The following is a 20,999-nucleotide window of genomic DNA, read 5'->3' as shown; positions in this document are numbered from 1 at the left end:
GAGCGGGTTTGGTTCGTTGAGATCCGAACCCCCCCCGAACTTCACCTATTTTACACAGGTCCGAGGCAGCCTTGGATCTTCCCGCCTTGCTCGGTTAATCCGAACGCGCCCGAACGTCATCATCCAGCTGTCAGATTCTTGCGAGATTCGTATTCTATATAAAGAGCCGCGCGTCGCCGCCATTTTCACTCGTGCATTGGAGATTGAACGGAGAGGACGTGGCTGCATTCTCTGCCTGAAGAGCTCCGTATCTGTGCTCAGTGTGCTGCAAATATCTATGCTCAGTGTGCTGCAAATATCTGTGCTCAGTGTGCTGCAAATATCTACATTCTCTGCCTGAAAACGCTCCATATCTGTGCTCAGTGTGCTGCAAATATATGTGCTCAGTGTGCTGCATTGTGGGGATCACCAGTATATAATTATAGTAGTACAGTACAGTAGGCCATTGCTGTATCTTGCAGCTGTGTGTCAAGTATACTATCCATATCTGTGCTGCATTATTGTGAGCAGTATATAGTAGGACAGTGCAGCATTTTGGTGACCAGCAGTATACATATAGTACAGTACAGTAGGCCATTGCTGTATCTTGCAGCTCTGTGTCACTTCTAGTATCCTGATCAATGCTCAATATCTGCTGCATTGTTGTGATCAGTATGTATACTGTACTGTGTGACGTGTGTTATACACCTGGTGATTTTATACATCCTGTAATCTGTACTGAGCGATGTGTGACATACACCTGGGGATTATACACCCTGTATACTGTACTGTTCAACGTTTGTGATACACCTGGTGATTATACACCCTGTATACTGTACTGAGCGATGTGTGAGATACACCTTGGGATTATACACCCTATATACTGTACTGTGTGATGTGTGAGATACACCTGGGGATTATACACCCTATATACTGCACTGTGCGATGTGTGTGATACACCTGGTAATTAATTGTGCTGTGCGACGTGTGTTATACACCTGGTGATTATACATCCTATAATCTGTACTGAGCGATGTGTGAGATACACCTGGGGATTATACACCCTATATACTGTACTGAGTGATGTGTGAGATACACCTGGGGATTATACACCCTGTATATTGTGCTGTGCGACGTGTGTTATACACCTGGTGATTATACACCCTATATACTGTACTGAGTGATGTGTGAGATACACCTGGGGATTATACACCCTATATACTGTACTGAGTGATGTGTGAGATACACCTGGGGATTATACAGCCTGTATATTGTGCTGTGCGACGTGTGTTATACACCTGGTGATTATACATCCTATAATCTGTACTGAGCGATGTGTGAGATACACCTGGTGATTATACACCCTATATACTGTACTGAGTGATGTGTGAGATACACCTGGGGATTATACACCCTGTATATTGTGCTGTGTGACGTGTGTTATACACCTGGTGATTATACATCCTGTAATCTGTACTGAGTGATGTGTGAGATACACCTGGGGATTATACACCCTGTATACTGTACTGTGCGACGTGTGTTATACACCTGGTGATTATACATCCTGTAATCTGTACTGAGCGATGTGTGAGATACACCTGGGGATTATACACCCTATATACTGTACTGAGTGATGTGTGAGATACACCTGGGGATTATACACCCTGTATATTGTGCTGTGCGACGTGTGTTATACACCTGGTGATTATACACCCTATATACTGTACTGAGTGATGTGTGAGATACACCTGGGGATTATACACCCTGTATACTGTACTGTGCGACGTGTGTTAAACACCTGTTGATTATACATCCTGTAATCTGTACTGAGTGATGTGTGAGATACACCTGGTAATATCTGTGCTTAGTGTGCTGCATTGTGGGGACCACCAGTATATAATTATAGTAGTACAGTAAAGTAGGCCATTGCTGTATCTTGCAGCTCTGTGTCACTGCAAGTATCCATTCCATATCTGTGCTGCATTGTTGTGAGCAGTATATAGTAGGACAGTGCAGCATTTTGGTGACCAGCAGTATACATATAGTACAGCACAGTAGGCCATTGCTGTATCTTGCAGCTCCGTGTCAGACTCAGTTCTAGTATCCTGATCAGTGCTCAATATCTGCTGCATTGTTGTGACCAGTATATAGTAGTACATTGCAGCATTGTGGTGACCACCAGTATATAGTAGTACAGTACAGTAGGCCATTGCTGTATCTTGCAGCTCTGTGTCACTTCTAGTGTCCTGATCAGTGCTTTATATCTGTGCTCAGTGTTAGTGCTGCATTGTGGTGACCAGTACACTACAGTACAATAGTCCAGTGCTGTTCTCGTTGCTCAGTGTCAGTTCTCCGTAGTATCATCAGTGATCAGTATAATCAGTTCTCAGTATAATCAGTGCGCTGTTAGATGTGTGCCCATTTTCCGCCTTTAGTGCAGTGGGATTTAGGCAATTGATTAAGTTATTGTGTCCCCGGTACAAAATCCCATCTAGATTCCACTTCACTAGGCAGGCGATTGCTAGATTTTACCAATTAATATCAGTGATTTATAATTATTAATTACAGTGATCTTGCCAAATAATTCCAGTGATTTTGTAATTTTTCTTCCAGTGATTTGGACCAATAATACCATTGATTAGAACAAATAATTCCAGTGATTTTGGCATTTTTTTCCAGTGATTTGGACCAATAATACCATTGATTAGAACAAATAATTCCTGTGATTTTGTTATTTTCTTCCAGTGATTTGGACCAATAATACCATTGATTAGAACGAATAATTCCTGTGATATTGAGGTGTTTGTGTCGCTTAGCTTAGCCGTCCAGCGACCACAGTGCACCTCTTTTTCTCTTTTCTTTGCATCATGTGCTGTTTGGGGACTATTTTTTTAAGTGCCATCCTGTCTGACACTGCAGTGCCACTCCTAGATGGGCCATGTGTTTGTGCCGCCCACTTGGGTCGCTTAGCTTAGTCATCCAGCGACCTCGGTGCAAATTTTAGGACTAAAAATAATATTGTGAGGTGTTCAGAATAGACTGGAAATGAGTGGAAATTATGGTTATTGAGGTTAATAATACTATAGGATCAAAATGACCCCCAAATTCTATGATTTAAGCTGTTTTTGAGGGGGTTTTGAAAAAAAACACCCAAATCCAAAACACACCTGAATCCGACTAAAAATTTTAAGGGAGGTTTTGCCAAAACGCGTCCAAATCCAAAACACGGCCGCGGAACCGAATCCAAAACCAAAACACGAAACCCGAAAAATTTCCGCTGCACATCTCTACTTATCATACTGTGAGCCAATTTTTTATTCTTTGCTCAGCATATTATGCTGTGAGATAACTTTTTATCAATATTTATGTTACATGTTGATGTCAGTCTTTGTCTGTGTTTGGAAAATTTATCCATTTTAATCAATTTAATAAAGGTTCATTTTTAAATGTCATAATTTCCAGAAGAGTGCCCCCCAAAAAACTCAAGAGTTTCTTTCCCTTTACTTTTTACAACATGAAATATGTGTTGGTGACAGCAATGAATTACTTTGTTTAGAATGTGATTTAAAACAATGGGCTTAATTCAGATCTTATCGCTGCTGTGCATTTTCGCACAGCGGGCGATCAGATCCGAACTGCGCATGCATGTGCACCGCAATGCGCTGGCGCGTCGGACGGCTACAACAGACTTCACTGGTTAGCAACGGGTTGGTGCGAAGGATCTATTCGCACGGGCGTTCGCAAGGTGATTGACAGGAAGAGGCCGATTGTGGGAGGCAACTGACCGTTTTCAGGGAGTGTCCGGAAAAACACAGGCGGGCTAAAGCATTTTCAGGGAGGGTGTCTGACGTCAGCTCCGGCCCTGATCAGCAGGATTCAATTGCACTGGACAAGTAAGTCCTGGGCTGCGCAGAGACTGCACAACCTGATTATTGTGCAGCCCTGCAACACATGCAATTGCACACTTATTTATATATTTATTTATTTATTAACAGTTTCTTATAAAGCGCAGCATATTCCGTTGCGCTTTACAATTAGAACAACAGTAATAGAACAAGACTTGGTATAAACAGACAGACATAGAGGTAGGAAGGCCCTGCTCGCAAGCTTACAATCTATAGGAAAATAGGCATTGATACACAAGGATAGATGCTACCTATTGCATAATGGTCCAGCAGATTGCTAGGTTCTTAATGGGTTATATGATATGATCACCCAGCAATTTTGGCCAATGTCAAGAGGCAGAGCCGGCCCTAGGTATAGGCAAACTAGGCAATTGCCTAGGGCATCTGGTTTGCCTAGGGGCATCAGCAGTTTCTGCTGATTAAAATGATATGCGGCATGCCTATATTCTGTCTGTAGCATTTCGTACGCAGATACAACCACAGTAGCACACAGTATATAGGCATGCCACATATCATTTTAATCAGCAGAAGCTGCTTGTGTATCCTAGCCACATAGCAATGCAAATAAGATGCATTTTCGTAAAAAATAGGCACCCGACGTTAGCAGAGACGTTAGCAGAGCTGCCAGTTGACTCACGCTGGGAACTACATGTGTCATTATGTGTATAAGGGCATTAATAATGTGTAACATATGTGTCAGGGGAACTATGTGTGTCATTATGTGTATAAGGGTACTAATAATGTGTAACATATGTGTAAGGGGCACTATGTGTGTCATTATGTGTATAAGGGCACTAATAATGTGCGGCATATGTGTAAGGCCAAATGTGCACACTGTTCTTATTTAAATTACAGGGGGTAGGAAAACAAAAAAAGGACTGCCATGGGTGGGGGGTGATGGTGCTGGGAAAGGGGTGCAGGGTCAGAGGCGGAACTAGCGGTGGAGCTAGGGGGCACCAGCCAAAATCTAGCCTAGGGCATCATATTGGTTAGGGCCGGCTCTGTCAAGAGGGTGTGAGAGTAAAGAAAGACAAGATGTGATGTTATGTGTACTGTACAGAGAGGATGTGACACGTGCACAGCGATTTAACCCTCCGCCTGTAGGCGGCGACTATCTGATCGCAGGGCAGCAAAAAACGCAGCCCAGCGATCAGATCTCAATTAGGCCCAATGTGATGCAATTGTATCTGAGGAAAAATATAAATTAAGAAGTGAAAGACAGAAGAGGAGGCATTACCCATCAACAAGGCTATTCATTTCAAGATCATCAATGAATTCTACATGATCACATGCCACAGTGACCTACCATATAGTGAAAGAACAACAAGATCAGTTAGAACCCAGCAATGGCATACACGTAGAAGTAAGACAAAAAGGTTATATACAGAAACATAGGGGGTAATTCCAAGTTGATCGCAGCAGGAATTTTTTTAGCAGTTGGGCAAAACCATGTGCACTGCAGGTGTGGCAGATATAACATTTGCAGAGAGAGTTAGATTTGGGTGGGTTATTTTATTTCTGTGCAGGGTAAATACTGGCTGCTTTATTTTTACACTGCAAATTAGATTGCAGATTGAACACACCACACCTAAATCTAACTCTCTCTGCACATGTTATATCTGCCTCCCCTGCAGTGCACATGGTTTTGCCCAATTGCTAACAGAATTCCTGCTGCGATCAACTTGGAATTACCCCCATAGAATGTGATAGCAGGTAAGAACTACTTGGTCCATCTAGTCTGCCCCTTTCAATTGTCCAAGTGGACCTACAGATTAGCAGAAGACACTAGTTTCAAATAGAATACTTACTAGAATACCAGCTATCTGAACATTGATAGCATGCTATTTTATCATTAGCAGTTTTGCAATCTTAGCAAAACTGCTAATGAAGATGAATGAGGGCCTAAATGACATATATTCTTTGTACAATGCAGCATAAATTAGTGGTGCTACAGTATATACAATAAACAGTACTAATACTATATTTTATTTAACTATTAGCATAATTTTTTCTTATACAGGCACATAATCTAAAAGTGTTTACCAACACTCGGCTAAAGAGACCAGTGAGATGTGCTGCAGCTAAAATCGGTGCCCGCTCTTCAAAGAGAAATAAACAACGTAAAACTGAAGGTATAGTACAACACTACATAATCCAGATCCTGGTGAAAGGAAAACTTTAGCTATAACTAAAACTATTTTATATTATTCTAAAACTGTTCTTACCTTTACATACCTTCAAATGAGCCAAAAATGTATACTGTATATACAGATGTGTCCTCAATACACCGTGGGGTATATTTACTAAAAGTTGATTTTGGTGGATTTTGTATTTCAGGGTCTAGATCACACATTTAGTAACAGATGATTTTTGACATTGTTTAAAAGAAATGTCAAAAATCATCTGTTAGTAAATGTGGGATTTTGACCCTGAAATACAAAATCAACAAAACATCGACCGAAATCAATTTAGTAAATATACCCCCCTAAACCCACATTTACTAACATGATTTTTTACAGGTTTTTTTTAAGGATGTCAAAAAACATCTGTTAGTAAATGTGTGATTTAGACCCTGAAGCATAAAATGGATCAAAAATTTACCCAGCAACATCCAAAAATCAATCAACATCGACCCAAATAGACTTTTAGTTAATTTCCGCCCTATTGTCTATTATATACGCCAAAAGGAGCAAGACATCCGTCGCGACTGAAATGCTCCGTGAGGTATATTTCTTAAATTTGTGAATTATACGCATCACAGCGTCAGCAAAAGCCACACACAGTGTAGTAGAGGCAACAGGTTGTATTAACCACACAGGAATTGGTTTTGCACATGTACAAAGTCCCACATTAAGCACAATTTGGTGTGAGGAAAGTTGTAGCTATTAGTTTCTGAGACCTTCTTGCACAGATTCAGGCTCAGTCACCCACAGATGTACAGATTTGTCCTTGACGATCCTGGCCACTGTGTGAATACGCATCGTGGGTGCGCTTATTCGCACCTGGATGCTACGCATTCGCGGGAGTGTGCACACCATGCAATCCTATGGATCGCAAGAGCATACACAGTGTACGAGCGCACCCACGGGCAAATGTAGGTAAGAAGTCTCATCTGTAGAAATGTCACAAATCACAGTGGTCTAGCAATACAGCTTTGTCGCTCCGAGTAAATTTCTGTAAATAGGACACACACTTTGAGCAAAAAGCCACTCAGCATGATTGAGTCGTCGGGGACCTGGCACACGAGAGGGGCTATTTGGTGTGACTTCACCAGCAGTGTGTGAGGGCACACCTGTAATGCCAATCTAGAAATACAACACTAGATAAATGAATACTGTACAGTACAGTATGTAAAAGTTAATTGAAATAAGTAGCAATCTCCTTATGAATCTTATTGGTTATACACTACATTCCCATCTCGGCTAAGTATACTGTATTTTCTAAATGTGTTAATTTGCTCTCATGACTCGACTGCTCAGGGATCATGGCTGGATCCTGAATCTTCAAAAGTCACATTTGGAGCCGACAAGGAGATGGTCTTTCCTAGGGATGATCCTCCACACGCAAGTGCAGAGGGTGTTTCTACCAGTGGAGAAAACGTTGGTGATAGACAATGGTCCGGGATATCTTGAAGCCTGCCCGGGTATCGGTCCATCAGTGCATTCGCCTTCTGAGGAAGATGGTTGCCTCCTACGAGGCTCTACAGTACGGAAGATTTCATGCACGGTCCTTCCAACTAAATCTCCTGGACAAGTGGTCGGGATCTCACCTACACATGCACCAGAGGATACGTCTGTCGCCGAAAGCCAGGATTTCACTCCTATGGTGGCTACAGCTGCCTCACCTTCTAGAGGGCCGCAGGTTCGGGGTTCAGAATTGGATCCTTCTAACCACGGATGCAAGTCTCAGAGGTTGGGGCGCAGTCACCCAAGGGGAAACATTCCAAGGAAGGTGGTCAAGTCTGGAATCCATTCTTCCAATAAACATCCTGGAACTAAGAGCCATGTACAATGGTCTTCTACAAGCGGCACACCTTCTGCAAGATCAGGCTATTCAAGTGCAGTCGGACAATGTAATGACGGTGCCCTACATAAACCGACAGGGCGGAACAAAGAGCAGAGCTGCGATGTCAGAGGTGACAAGAATCCTCCTCTGGGCAGAAAAGCATGCAGTGGTGCTGTCAGCAATCTTCATTCCGGGAGTGGACAACTGGGAAGCGTACTTCCTCAGCAGGCACGATCTCCATCCAGGAGAGTCGGGCCTCCATCCGGAGGTGTTCACAGAGGTGACAAGACTTTGGGGTGTACCTCAAATAGACATGATGGCCTCACGTCTCAACAAGAAGCTTCGGAGATACTGTTACAGGTCAAGAGACCCACAAGCAGTGGCGGTGGACGCACTGGTAACGCAGTGGGTGTTCCACTCAGTGTATGTGTTCCCATCCACTTCCACTCATCCCAAGGATTCTCAAACTAATAAAAAGATCAAGAGTTCAGGCGATCCTCATTGCTCTGGACTGGCCAAGAAGGGCTTGGTACGCGGATCTTCTGGAATTACTGCTGGAGGATCCGAGGCCTCTTCCTCTTCGCGAGGACCTTCTGCAACAGGGGCCATTCGCTTATCAAGACTTACCTCGGCTATGTTTGACGGCATGGAGGTTGAACGCCAGATTTTAGCTCGGAGTGTTATTCCGAGCAAGGTTATTCCTACCCCGATACAGGCTAGGAAAAGAGTAACGTCTAAACATTACCATCGAATTTGGAAAAAGTATGTGTCTTGGTGTGAATCCAAGAAGTTTCCCATGGTGGAGTTTCAACTTGGACGGTTTCTCCTCTTCCTGCAAGCAGGCGTGGATATGGGCCTGCGTTTGGGTTCCATAAGAGTCCAGATTTCGGCCTTATCCATTTTCTTCCAGAAACAACTGGCTTCCCTCCCTGAGGTTCAGACTTTCTTGAAAGGGGTTCTGCACATCCAGCCTCCCTTTGTGCCTCCTACGGCACCCTGGTATCTTAACGTGGTGTTACAGTTCCTGCAATCGGATTGGTTCGAACCTTTACAGTAGGTTGAGGTCAAGTTTCTCACGTAGAAGGTTGTCACGTTGTTGGCCTTAGCTTCTGCTAGGCGTGTGTCGGAATTGGGGGCTTTGTCTTGTAAAAGCCCCTACTTAATCTTCCATGAAGATAGAGCTGAGCACAGGACACGTCAGCAGTTCCTTCCAAAGGTTGTGTCGGCTTTTCATATCAACCAACCTATTGTGGTGCCAGTTGCTACTGACTGATGTTTGTAAGGGCTCTGAAGATCTATGTGAAGAGGACTGCTCATCACAGAAAGTCGGACTCTCTGTTTGTCCTGTATGATCCCAAGAAAATTGGGTGTCCTGCTTCTAAGCAGACGATTTCTCGCTGGATCAGGTTCACTATCCAGCATGCGTATTCTACGGCAGGATTGCCGTGTCCAAAATCCGTTAAGGCCCACTCTACTCGTAAGGTGGGTTTTTCCTGGGCGGATGCCCGGGGTGTCTCGGCTTTGCAGGTTTGCCGAGCAGCTACTTGGTCTGGGTCGAACACGTTTGCTAAGTTCTACAAGTTCTATACTTTGGCCTCTGAGAACCTAAAGTTTGGTCAATCTGTTCTGCAGGAGCCTCCGCGCTCTCCCTCACGTTCTGGGAGCTTTGGTACATCCCCATGGTACTAATGTGGACCCCAGCATCCTCTACGACATAAGAGAAAATAGGATTTTAATTACCTACCGGTAAATCCTTTTCTCGTAGTCTGTAGAGGATGCTAGGCACCCATCCAGCGCTTTTTTATCCTGCAGTAGCTCCTTGGTTCAGTACTGCTTTGTTCTTGGTTAAGTACTGTGTTGTTACTTGTTTAAGTAATGTTGTTCAGCTGTTGCTGAGTTTTCAAGCTGGTTAGCTTGGTTTGCCTTGTTTTGTGTGAGCTGGTGTGAATCTCGCCACTAGCTGTGTAAATTCCTTTTCTCTAAGTTGTCCGTCTCCTCAGTTTCTATACTAAGTCTGGTAGGAGGGGCATAGAGGGAGGAGCCAGCCCACACTATCAAACTCTTAAAGTGCCCATGGCTCCTGGTGGACCCGTCTTTACCCCATGGTACTAATGTGGACCCCAGCATCCTCTACGGAATACGAGAAAAGGATTTACCGGTAGGTAATTAAAATCCTATTATTTATTGCATACATTCATTAATCTGCAACGTTTTTGTTTTCATTTACTTCTTCACATGTACAATGTTCTTGTTTGTATATTTACAGTATATTCTTGTATTATTACACTGATGTTATTTAAATTACTTATTTAGATACCCTGTCATGCATGGGTATCCAGATGATAGGTCGACAGTACTAAGGTCAACAGTCAATAGGTCAACCACTATTGGTCGACATGTCTTATGTCGACATGGACAAAAGGTTGATATTGTCAAAAGCTCAACATGGCAATGGTCAACACAATAAAAGGTCGATGTGAGTTTTTTTCATTTTTTTATTTTTTACTTTTTCATAATTCACTATTTGTGTTCCCAGTTATTTTTTTTACATTTAAAAAAACAAAAAAACCTCATATCGACCCTTTCCCTTGCTGACCTTTTTACCACGTTGTCCTTTTCCCTATGTCGACCTTTTGGGGTCGACCAAGACACTGTCGACATTTTTCAAGTCGACCCATTGATCAATAACCTATGCATAAATTATGATATCCTAATGTAATATTTTTTAATGTTTTTTACTAGTCTGCAGTACTTATAGAAACCCCAAAAAGTTTTTTTTCTAACTACATAACTTGAGAAGTTATACTCGTGTCTACTTGAGTAGACAACATGCATCTCCAACAGAAAAAGAATCCCTATTATCATGGAACAGTATTTAAACTGTGAAAGATTTTTTTAGGGTTTTTTTTTGCAAAAAAGTTAGGGAATATGAAAAAACAAAAGTCTGGTATAGTTCCAATTTGTTTTTATCATGTTGCTTATTTTTCTCCAGAAGCAAAAATTCCTCAAAGTTGAAATACTACTTTTTGTTATGCCTATTTATGGATATATTCATCCAGACACAAATATGTCCTCAGAGTTTATAACAGAAATATTTTCATTACTTCTGAGTTGCTTCATACCTAGAAAGTTAACCTTTTTCACTTTTATGTGAACTAAATTTGACTGAATTTGAATTTGGTGTGAAAGTTGGAGAAGCACCAAAGACACAAAGGCTTTCAGTTGTCAAAACTGGCAAATATGGCTATTATATGAGTAACATATTTAGGTTAGGCCCATATGCCAGGATAAGCAGGTTGGTATCGAACTCCCTGCAGTCACTATCCTTACCGTCAGAATGCCGACAGCGGCATTCCAATGGTCAAAATCCTGATGGATCTTGGTAAGTGTTTTAACTCTAACCCTAACCCACCCCTCCTGCAGACTAACCTTAACCCTCCCTCACGCACACCAACCCCAGTACTTACTATCGGAATCCATTGGGATTCCGCTGTCAGGATCCTTATCATATACCAGATACTGTAAGCCTAGCACACAGTATGGATCTGAAGTGTACATATGATTTTACATTAACGGCGAAAAAAATAAATTGAGCATTTGAGCAATATATCTACCATATTATGCCCTAAACGTTACTTTCTTTGAATGTATTTATTTTGCCTACTCTGCTATCTTTGAGTAAACAGATTTTACAGAAATCTCTGAATTGCTCGATGCTGGTGAACTTTTCTCTGCCATTTTATTTTTATTTTTGCTGGAATTAAAAACTGTCACTAGGTAGCAAACCTTCTAAGTTTAGCAGAGGTCCTTAGAAGAGGACCCTGGCCCTGATTCATGTTTGTCACTTAAACAAAAAAGCCAGCAACTGGGAAAACCATGTTGCTCTGCAGGTGTGGCATATGTAATATTTGCAGAGAGATTTACATTTAGGTGGGGTGTGTTCAAAATTAAATATAAATTGCAGTGTAAAAATAAAGCTAACATTTGTGTGTTACATACAAAAGCAACCAGTATTTATCCTGCACAGAAAAAAATGTAAATGTATTTGCTTCCCTTGCTTTGCAACATGGGGGGTAATTCAGACCTGATCGCTGCTTTGCGTTTTCGCACAGCGGGCGATCAGATCTGAACTGCGCATGCGTACGCATCGGACGACTGCACTGGGCATCAGTACCTAGCGACGGGATGGTGCGAAAAAAATGATTGCACGGGCGATCGCAAGGTGATTGACAGGAAGAGGCCGTTTGTGGGTGGTAACTGACCGTTTTACAGGAGTGTCTGGAAAAACGCAGGCGGGATCAGGCGTTTTCAGGGAGGGTGTCTGACGTCAGCTCCGGCCCCGATCAGCAGTATTACATCGCAGCGGCAGAGTAAGTCGTGGGCTGAGCAGAGGCTGCACAAACTGATGTTTGTGCAGCTCTGCTCATGAAGTGAACACACACTTGCACAGCATTTTCCCCTCCCCCTGCAGGCGGCGACTATCTGATCGCAGGGCAGCAAAAAAGGCAGCCATGTGATCAGGTCAGAATTACCCCCATGGTTTGTTCCAGACACAAAGTTACTTGCATGTTTTGCTTTACTTACAATTTACAAACATGAATCAGGCCCACAGTGCACTGCTGATTTCAAAAGATAGTTTTGTTAGGAGATAATTACTTATAAACAGCTGTCCATTGTAGTGACCCTTATGCATGAAAGGGTCAAAATGCAACTCTGAAAAGCTTATTTTGTAATGCGTCAAAAAAACAGTCATTATTCGGTTATGTAGGATCTTTTTCTCAAAACATACACATTACAATCATCACAAATTAACTTTGTTCATAGAATTTTTTTTGCATTTTTTTTTTTGTAGTATTACAGTATGTGCTCCTCTGTTATATGTCTCGAGTTATCTGTAAGTTGTATAAATATAGCTTGGGTAAAAACTGAGGTAAATTTACAATTAGTCTGATCCAAGATGTGCTACAAATGTACTAGATGATATTTATGGAGCTGTTTTCCATATTACTCAATCCCATTAGAAATATAACATTTGCAATTTATTTTTCTTTCATTCCCTGTTCCATTCACCATCTGCCTATCGCTTTCATTATGATATCATGGAAAAGGTGAAGAGGTGAACAAGCGTCTCGCAAGAACATACTTCCCAGACACCTGGTTATTTGACTTAGTTTCTGTGGGGTAAGTAGTTCTCAGTTATAGCTTTCATGGAACCAGATCACTCCAATTCCTCAGGTATTTAAGATTTATTTACACAACCTGCTAATGTGCATGATGCATTCACTTTTGAGTTAAACACGTGCGGGATGTAGTTATTATCCCGGCGGTCGGGATCCCGAGAATGCCGACAGCTGCGCCAGGGCTATTCCTTCCCACTCGTGGGTGTCAAAGCCTGCAAGTGGCTTTCTTGCATTCGCCCCGCTGCCAGCATTCTGGCGGCCAGGATCCCCGGGATTCCATACCCAACCTGCACGTGCAATATGCTGCACAAATTTCCTGCTCATCATTTCTTCCTTCTAACGTGTGATGCACTTGATCACTGTGTCACACTGAAATACAATTTGCCCCTGTTACGCTAATTTATTGATGGTGGAATAAATATGTATTTTATTTTAAAGCATACTATGCTGCTTTGAACAGCATTAGTATATAATGCTGGAACATTGACACTAAACTGAAGCGCCACACTTCAAACTAATAAAACTAACATAGATGTAACATAAATATTAAGAAACACAACCCTTATATAAAATCAAAAACATTTAGATCCCCAGAGTACGTACCATCATCTTTTCGATTTTTAGTCATGTCATTTTAGTCCAGGGCTGGCCAAACCGGTCCTCGAGATCTACCAACAGTTCATATTTTCCAGGCCTCCTGGAGATCTGTAGAATTGTCAGTTAGGAATGAATGCAGCACATCTTAATTAGTAATGACTACACCTGTGCACCCGCTAGGTGGTCTGGAAAATGTGAACTCTTGGTAGATCTCGAGGACTGGTTTGGCCAGCCCTGTTTTAGTCCATAGTAATTCAGGAGTTAGATGAGGGGAAAGAGGGTGGGGGAGGGGTAATATAAGAAAAAAGAAAACGACTAATTATAAAAAAAATCCTCCTTACTATCCTTGGTGTCATGACAACATGCACTTTAAATGGTCCTCAAAGGAGAGCATCTTATAGCTCTGATTGCAGTAATACTTGATAACCTTTCAGTTTATGTCAATGGGAAGGAATTACAGTGATGCGAACAGGTATCTGAGCGGATTCCTCCACCACCTCCTCACTGTCTGCCTAGCGGCACTGTGCATGCGTGACCTCAGGTCACACAAATGGAGAATCTGGCGATGGGGAAGGTAAGTAATGCTGCTCTAGAAGTAGCAGGGTTGCTGATCATGGGGACAGCTGCTTTTTGAAGCAGCTGTTCCCGCAATGGAGCAATGCTGAATTGCTCAGTGATAACTTAGTATTCCATGTTGGTGGTACGGCTGGTGACACTAGATGCAGGAAGCTTGAGCTTCTTGTATGACTTGCGCATAAGGTACTAGGCATCTGGTTATAATGTGACAGGCAAGGAGAGAGTCTCTGGAATGAATGCAGCATACTGTGTAATGCTTACTGCAACATTAGCATGAAGCCAGACTGGACTGGCTGAGATAATCAGGATCAGTCTATGGTAACTGGACTTATGCTGTGAACCATGCTGGGCCTGGTGACCAAAATGCACCTGAGTAGCTGGTGAGTTTGGCTAAACCCAGCGAACAGGATACAATTGGGATGCTAGAGATATTTGTAGAATAGCAAAGTTACAATAGTCCTGCTGCTATCTTTACTCGAAGTCTGTAATACTGCATTTGGTTCAGATTTAGTTTTGCATGTTAGTTTTAACAACATTAGTTATAACACAGATCTATTCTTCTTTTATAGCCCTACAGGACAAGCAGTACTGAACCTGACTACCCCAGACAGTATCACTAAGTGGGAAACTGATGCATTTTGTTTCGGGAAGTCTGGATTTAGTGAGATAAAGGATGTTGGGCTCACCACCTTCAAACCTCACTTCATTGACCTGATAGTACCCTACTCTGTGGTACAAGGAGAGAAATTTACAATCCAAGCCCTGGTCTTTAGCTACGTGCAGAACTGTAGTCTGGTAAGTACAATCCTTAAACAAGAGGACAATGGTGGTCATTCAGAGTTGTTCGCTCGTTGCCGTTTTTCGCAACGCAGCGATTAGGTGGAAAATGCGCATGCGCATGGTACGCAGCGCGCATGCGCTAAGTATTTTGACATCAAACAAAGCAATTTTACACAAGTTTGAGCAACGCTTTTCAGTCGCTGTACTGATCGGTGAGTGATTGACAGAAAAGGGGCGTTTCTGGGAGGTAACTGGCCGGTTTCAGGGAGTGTGCTAAAAAACGCAGGCGTGCCAGGTAAAAACGCAGGAGTGTCTGGAGAAACGGGGGAGTAGCTGGCCGAACGCAGGGCGTGTTTGTGACGTCAAACCAGGAACTTAACGGGCTGAGGTGATCGCAAGATAGGAGTAGGTCTGGAGCTACTCAGAAACTGCAGCAAATTATTTAGTAGCAATTCTGCTAATCTTTCGTTCGCTATTCTGCTAAGCTAAGATACACTCCCAGAGGGCGGCGGCCTAGCGTTTGCAATGCTGCTAAAAGCAGCTAGCGAGCGAACAACTTGGAATGAGGGCCAATGTTGTGTGAAATGCGTCAACCACATTAGAAATGACACTTAAGAATAATATTTTAAGAGCAAGCAAAACAAAATGATTCTTGAGTTGAATAGTTAACTATATATATATAGATAATTATATATATATATATATATATATATATATATATATACAGCAAATATCTGTATATATATATATGTCTGGCCCTGAGGACGGGGCTACGTCCCTGAAACATGTTGGCTGATTAAAGTATCTTCTTCTTCACACGCTGTGGAGTCTGTATTAGTGCCGCCCATAATATCCACATTATATATATATATATATATATATATATATATATAAAATAAGAATTTACTTACCGGTAAATCTATTTCTCGTAGTCCGTAGTGGATGCTGGGGACTCCGTAAGGACCATGGGGAATAGACGGGCTCCGCAGGAGACAGGGCACTTTAAGAAAGAATTTGGATTCTGGTGTGTTCTGGCTCCTCCCTCTATGTCCCTCCTCCAGACCTCAGTTAGAGAAACTGTGCCCGGAAGAGCTGACAGTACAAGGAAAGGATTTTGGAATCCAGGGCAAGACTCATACCAGTCACACCAATCATACCGTATCACTCGTAATAAATTTACCCAGTTAACAGTATGAACAACAACGGAGCATCAGATCAACCCTGATACAACCAAACATAACCCTTATTTAAGCAATAACTATATACAAGCATTGCAGAAGAAGTCCGCACTTGGGACGGACGCCCAGCATCCACTACGGACTACGAGAAATAGATTTACCGGTAAGTAAAATCTTATTTTCTCTAACGTCCTAGTGGATGCTGGGGACTCCGTAAGGACCATGGGGATTATACCAAAGCTCCCAAACGGGCGGGAGAGTGCGGATGACTCTGCAGCACCGAATGAGCAAACACAAGGTCCTCCTCAGCCAGGGTATCAAACTTGTAAAACTTTGCAAAAGTGTTCGAACCTGACCAAGTAGCTGCTCGGCAAAGCTGTAATGCCGAGACCCCTCGGGCAGCCGCCCAAGAAGAGCCCACCTTCCTTGTGGAGTGGGCTTTACTGATTTTGGAAGCGGCAATCCAGACGCAGAATGAGCCTGCTGAATCGTGTTACAGATCCAGCGAGCAATAGTTTGCTTTGAAGCGGGAGCACCCAGCTTGTTGGGTACATACAGGATAAACAGCGACTCAGTTTTCCTGACTCTAGCCGTTCTGGCTACATAAACCTTCGAAGCCCTGACCACATCTAGTAACTCGGAATCCTCCAAGTCACGAGTAGCCACAGGCACCACAATAGGTTGGTTCATATGAAAAGATGACTCCACTTTGGGCAGCAGAGGCGTATCTAGCACGGGGCGAGCAGGGCACGTGCCCTGGGCGCCGTGGAAGCCCCAACAGAGCTCCAACAACAACAACAACAACTCCATGCGACAGGGATTCCGCCGGCGCTACCTGCGGCGGTCTCCCTGTCTCCCCGGCTGCTGTGCCTGTCACACTGGACAGGCAGCGGCAGCCAGGAGCCTCCCCTCATCTCCCCCCCTCCTCCCTGCACATTGTACAGTACGTGATCGCGCGTGCGCGCGACTGAGACCTCGGAGGTGCGCGCGTGCGCGGCCTTAACAGGTGAGCGGGCTTTACATGTGTTTATAGTTTCTCTGTCCTCCATCTGGGGGACGCTGCGCCGTTACTTGTGGGTTAGAGGTGTGTGGTAGTGGAGTTTGGCACAGAATCTAAAGCTGACTCCTCCCCCCTCTAACCCCTCCCATCTCCTTCCTGCTCAGCCATATTCAGTTTTTATTTTGTGCCTGTGGAGTACAGACACAGTTTTTATTTCTCCTAGATTTTTTTTTTTTTTTTTTAGTTTGTTGTTTACAGGATGCCTAGTCCCTGTTTACGGGTGACAGGTATTGATGGAGTGGACTAATATTCCACTCGAGGATGCTGTCTAGAAAGGCCACCATACCTGGGTCACTGGGGCCTTTGTACATTAACGACGACAGAGCAAGGTAACGGACAGCCACAATCTGTCACCGACAGTATTGGGCTGTCCCTATTTATTTCACTTATTTATTTCACTTATTTATTACACGAGCCACCCGCCCCCCCCCCCCCGCCCCCCCCCGCCAGCGGGAGCGGCGCCGGAGATTTCTCCCCTACAACCGCAGTGAGAGACCTGGAGGGTTGTGGGGACAGATGGCAGACTGGTCCGGGAGAATCTTCTGACCTCCCGGGGACCAGCTAGAAGCCGCCGCGGACGCTGTGAGTAGCGGCGCGCGGCGGCCCGAACTTCCGGTTTTAGCGCGGGGTGACGTCAGCAGTGCAGGGACGGCTTCCCGCCCTGCTCTGCCCGCGCGCGCGCCAATCTGCCTGACGCCATCTTCTTCTGCACGGAGACAGGGGGACGCTGTGCGCTTCACACACGGAGCCTGCCAGGGGGAGAATTTTAACATAATCGCAAGTATAGAGGGGGCTGATCAAAGGGCGGATTACAGGCCATATTGGAATCCACCTAGGGATTAACCTAATAAGGAGAGTCTCTGATTTACACTCAGTTATCCTGGATTAGGTCCCACTCTATCCTTAATGTACATTGTTAACACAGCTCATTAGTCAGAAGGTTTAGGGTGATTTTATTTTAGTGTATACCTTCAGAATGGAAAAAGTGACTAGTAAACCGGACAGACCTACAAAGGGAAAAACGGCCTCGGTAGTTTATTTTTCCTGCTCTCAGTGTGGCTCAAAGCTGGCTAAAGGTAGTTCTGACGCAGGTACCTTATGTGCTTCATGCTCTGGTGCATCAGTGACAGATCAGCAGGGAGGTTCCGCAGATCAGCCGACGCCCCCATGGGTTAAAAACATGGTGGACGCCATTTCAGATTTACGTCAATCTAGGGAGACTGAATCTGCTCGGACTCAGGTGGAGCCTTTATGGGCCCAAAATATGGGAAAGTGCCTCACTGATTTAACTCAATCTTTGAATAAGTTTGTAAATGCTGCCAGCAGTTCGACTGCTACTAAACGATCGCAGCCGTTACCCGCTATAGCATTTCCAGGTGAGGAGGCGGACACCCTGGCATCTCCATTGGAGGAGGGGGAGGTAGATCCTGAATGGGATGAAGTTTCGGCTTGGGAAGATGAGGAACCTTCTACTAGTTCAGGTGTTAGATTGTTAATAGAAGCCATTCGTCAGACTCTTAATATTCAGGACACGGTGGTAGAGGAAACTCCTTCCCCCTTCTTCAAACGACAAAAGAGACAGGTTACGGCCTTCCCTTCTTATTCTCACTTTGCGGATATTTTAAAAGAACCCTGGCTTAAACCGGATTCTCGTTTTCAGGCGCCTAAAAAGTTAAGATTTCTATATCCTTTTACAGAGGAAGATACGAAATTTTGGGAGACGGCCCCTAAGGTAGATGCTCCTATTTCACATCTAGCAAAAGCTACGGTTATTCCGTCGGTACAGTCTGTGACCTTAAAAGACGCTACCGATAGAAAGATTGAAGCATTACTAAAATCTATGTTTTCTTTATCAGGTGTTTCTCTCCGTCCAGTACTGGCGAGTGCCTGGGTACTTAAGGCCGTGGATGAATGGCTTGCACAGGTGGTATCGGGAATGCAGTCGGATGATCCGTCGGAAGCCATTCACGTAGCGGAACAGATTTCGGAGGCACTCACTTATGTGGGTGAAGCCTTGTTGGATTCGGTTGCACTACAGACCCGGGTTTCAGCCTTGACAGTATCTGCAAGACGCTCTTTGTGGCTTAGAGTTTGGAATGCTGATTCTGACTCAAAGCAAACATTGACGGCTGTGCCTTTTGAAGGTGAGTTCCTTTTTGGATCAGAGTTAAAGAAGATTATTTCAGATTCTACTGGAGGAAAGAGCCCTTTCCTTCCATCTGCACCTCACAAACCAAAACCTACAAGGTTTCGGTCCTTTCGTACGCAGGGCAGAGGTAACTTCCAATCCTTTCGTGCTTCCTCCAGATTCCCAAGAAGGGGCTCTTTCAGAGGAAGAGGATATCAGGCTATTCGCAGACCGGCCAGTAAGCCTGCCGACAAACCTGAGGCATGACGTATCAGGTCTCCTGGAGGGATCAATGAAGGTTGGGGCCCGGTTACTTCAGTTCAGGGAAGTGTGGCTCCTATCGAAACCGGATCGGTGGGTAATGGGGGTCATTTCCAGAGGATATATGTTGGATTTCGAAGAGACGGTCCCAACCCGACTATTCATAACACCTCTCCCAGACGATCCCTCCAGACGGCAAGCTCTTCTTCAGGCAATCACAACCCTCTTACAAAATGGAGTAATCATTCCGGTTCCCTCTCATCAAAGGGGGCGGGGGTTTTACTCAGGTCTTTTTCTTGTGGACAAGCCGGATGGTTCGTTTCGGCCCATTCTGAATCTGAAGGCTCTCAACCCGTATCTCTCAACCCAAAAATTCAAGATGGAATCCATTCGCTCAATTATCGCCGCCATGGAGCCAGGGGAATATTTGGCTTCAATAGACATAAAAGACGCCTACTTACATGTCCCGATTTGGATAGGACATCAGTCTCTGCTGAGATTTGCAATCGGGCCGGAGCATTTTCAGTTTCAAGCTCTTCCCTTTGGTCTTTCTACGGCTCCCCGAGTTTTTACAAAGGTCTTAGGCCATGTAGTCGCAGTTCTTCGTTGCCAAAAGGTCAACATCACTCCATATTTGGACGACCTGTTGGTCAAGGCACCGTCAGCGGAGATTCTCACTCAGAACCTGCAGTTAACAATGGAGACTCTACAATCGTTCGGGTGGATAATCAACTTTCCAAAGTCATCTCTACTCCCTTCTCAGAAGATGATTTTTCTGGGACTTTTATTCGACACCAACAGCCAGAAGGTGTTTCTTCCTGCGGACAAGATTCAGGATCTGCAGTCGAGAATCCGAACCCTGTTACACTTACCAGTAGTGTCGGTCCTCAGATGTATGCAGGTGTTGGGCAAAATGGTATCCTCCTTCGAGGCAGTTCCATATGCCAGATTTCATGCCCGTCCTCTTCAAACGCAGATTCTCAACTGTTGGACTCGGACGGAACCACGTCTCGAATTGCAGTTGATCCGCTTGTCGATAAAGACTCTTCACTGGTGGCTTCACAGTCACAATTTGAAAAAGGGTGCACCGTTCACAATCTGGTCTTGGATGATGGTCACCACGGACGCAAGCCTCAGTGGTTGGGGGGCAGTTTTCCAGACTCATCACTTCCAGGGACGCTGGAGCAATCAGGAGTCAAAATTGCAAATCAACATTCTGGAACTAAGGGCGATTCGGTATGCACTCATTCGCATTCAAACCATGGTGCAGGGTCAACCAGTTCGGGTGCAGTCCGACAATGCCACCGCAGTGGCTTACATCAACAAACAGGGAGGAACTCGCAGTTGGTC

The 20,999-nt window shown here is 44.2% G+C and overlaps 1 protein-coding gene across 1 annotated transcript in view; it reads left to right on the top strand.

The window, feature by feature from the left end:
* Window positions 1-20,999, top strand: part of LOC135056663 (alpha-2-macroglobulin-like) — a 516,386-nt gene that overhangs the window by 218,213 nt on the left and 277,174 nt on the right. Inside the window, exons 17-19 of the mRNA XM_063962107.1 lie at window positions 5,905-6,016; window positions 12,998-13,070; window positions 14,812-15,037. Coding sequence (XP_063818177.1) covers window positions 5,905-6,016; window positions 12,998-13,070; window positions 14,812-15,037 — 411 coding nt within the window. The remainder of the gene's footprint in view (window positions 1-5,904; window positions 6,017-12,997; window positions 13,071-14,811; window positions 15,038-20,999) is intronic.

Source organism: Pseudophryne corroboree, chromosome 3 (assembly GCF_028390025.1).
Source record: "Pseudophryne corroboree isolate aPseCor3 chromosome 3, aPseCor3.hap2, whole genome shotgun sequence".
Classification (NCBI taxonomy): Eukaryota; Metazoa; Chordata; class Amphibia; order Anura; family Myobatrachidae; genus Pseudophryne; species Pseudophryne corroboree.
The sequence above is the reverse complement of the archived record's forward strand: the minus strand, read 5'-3'. Positions and strand labels throughout refer to the sequence as shown.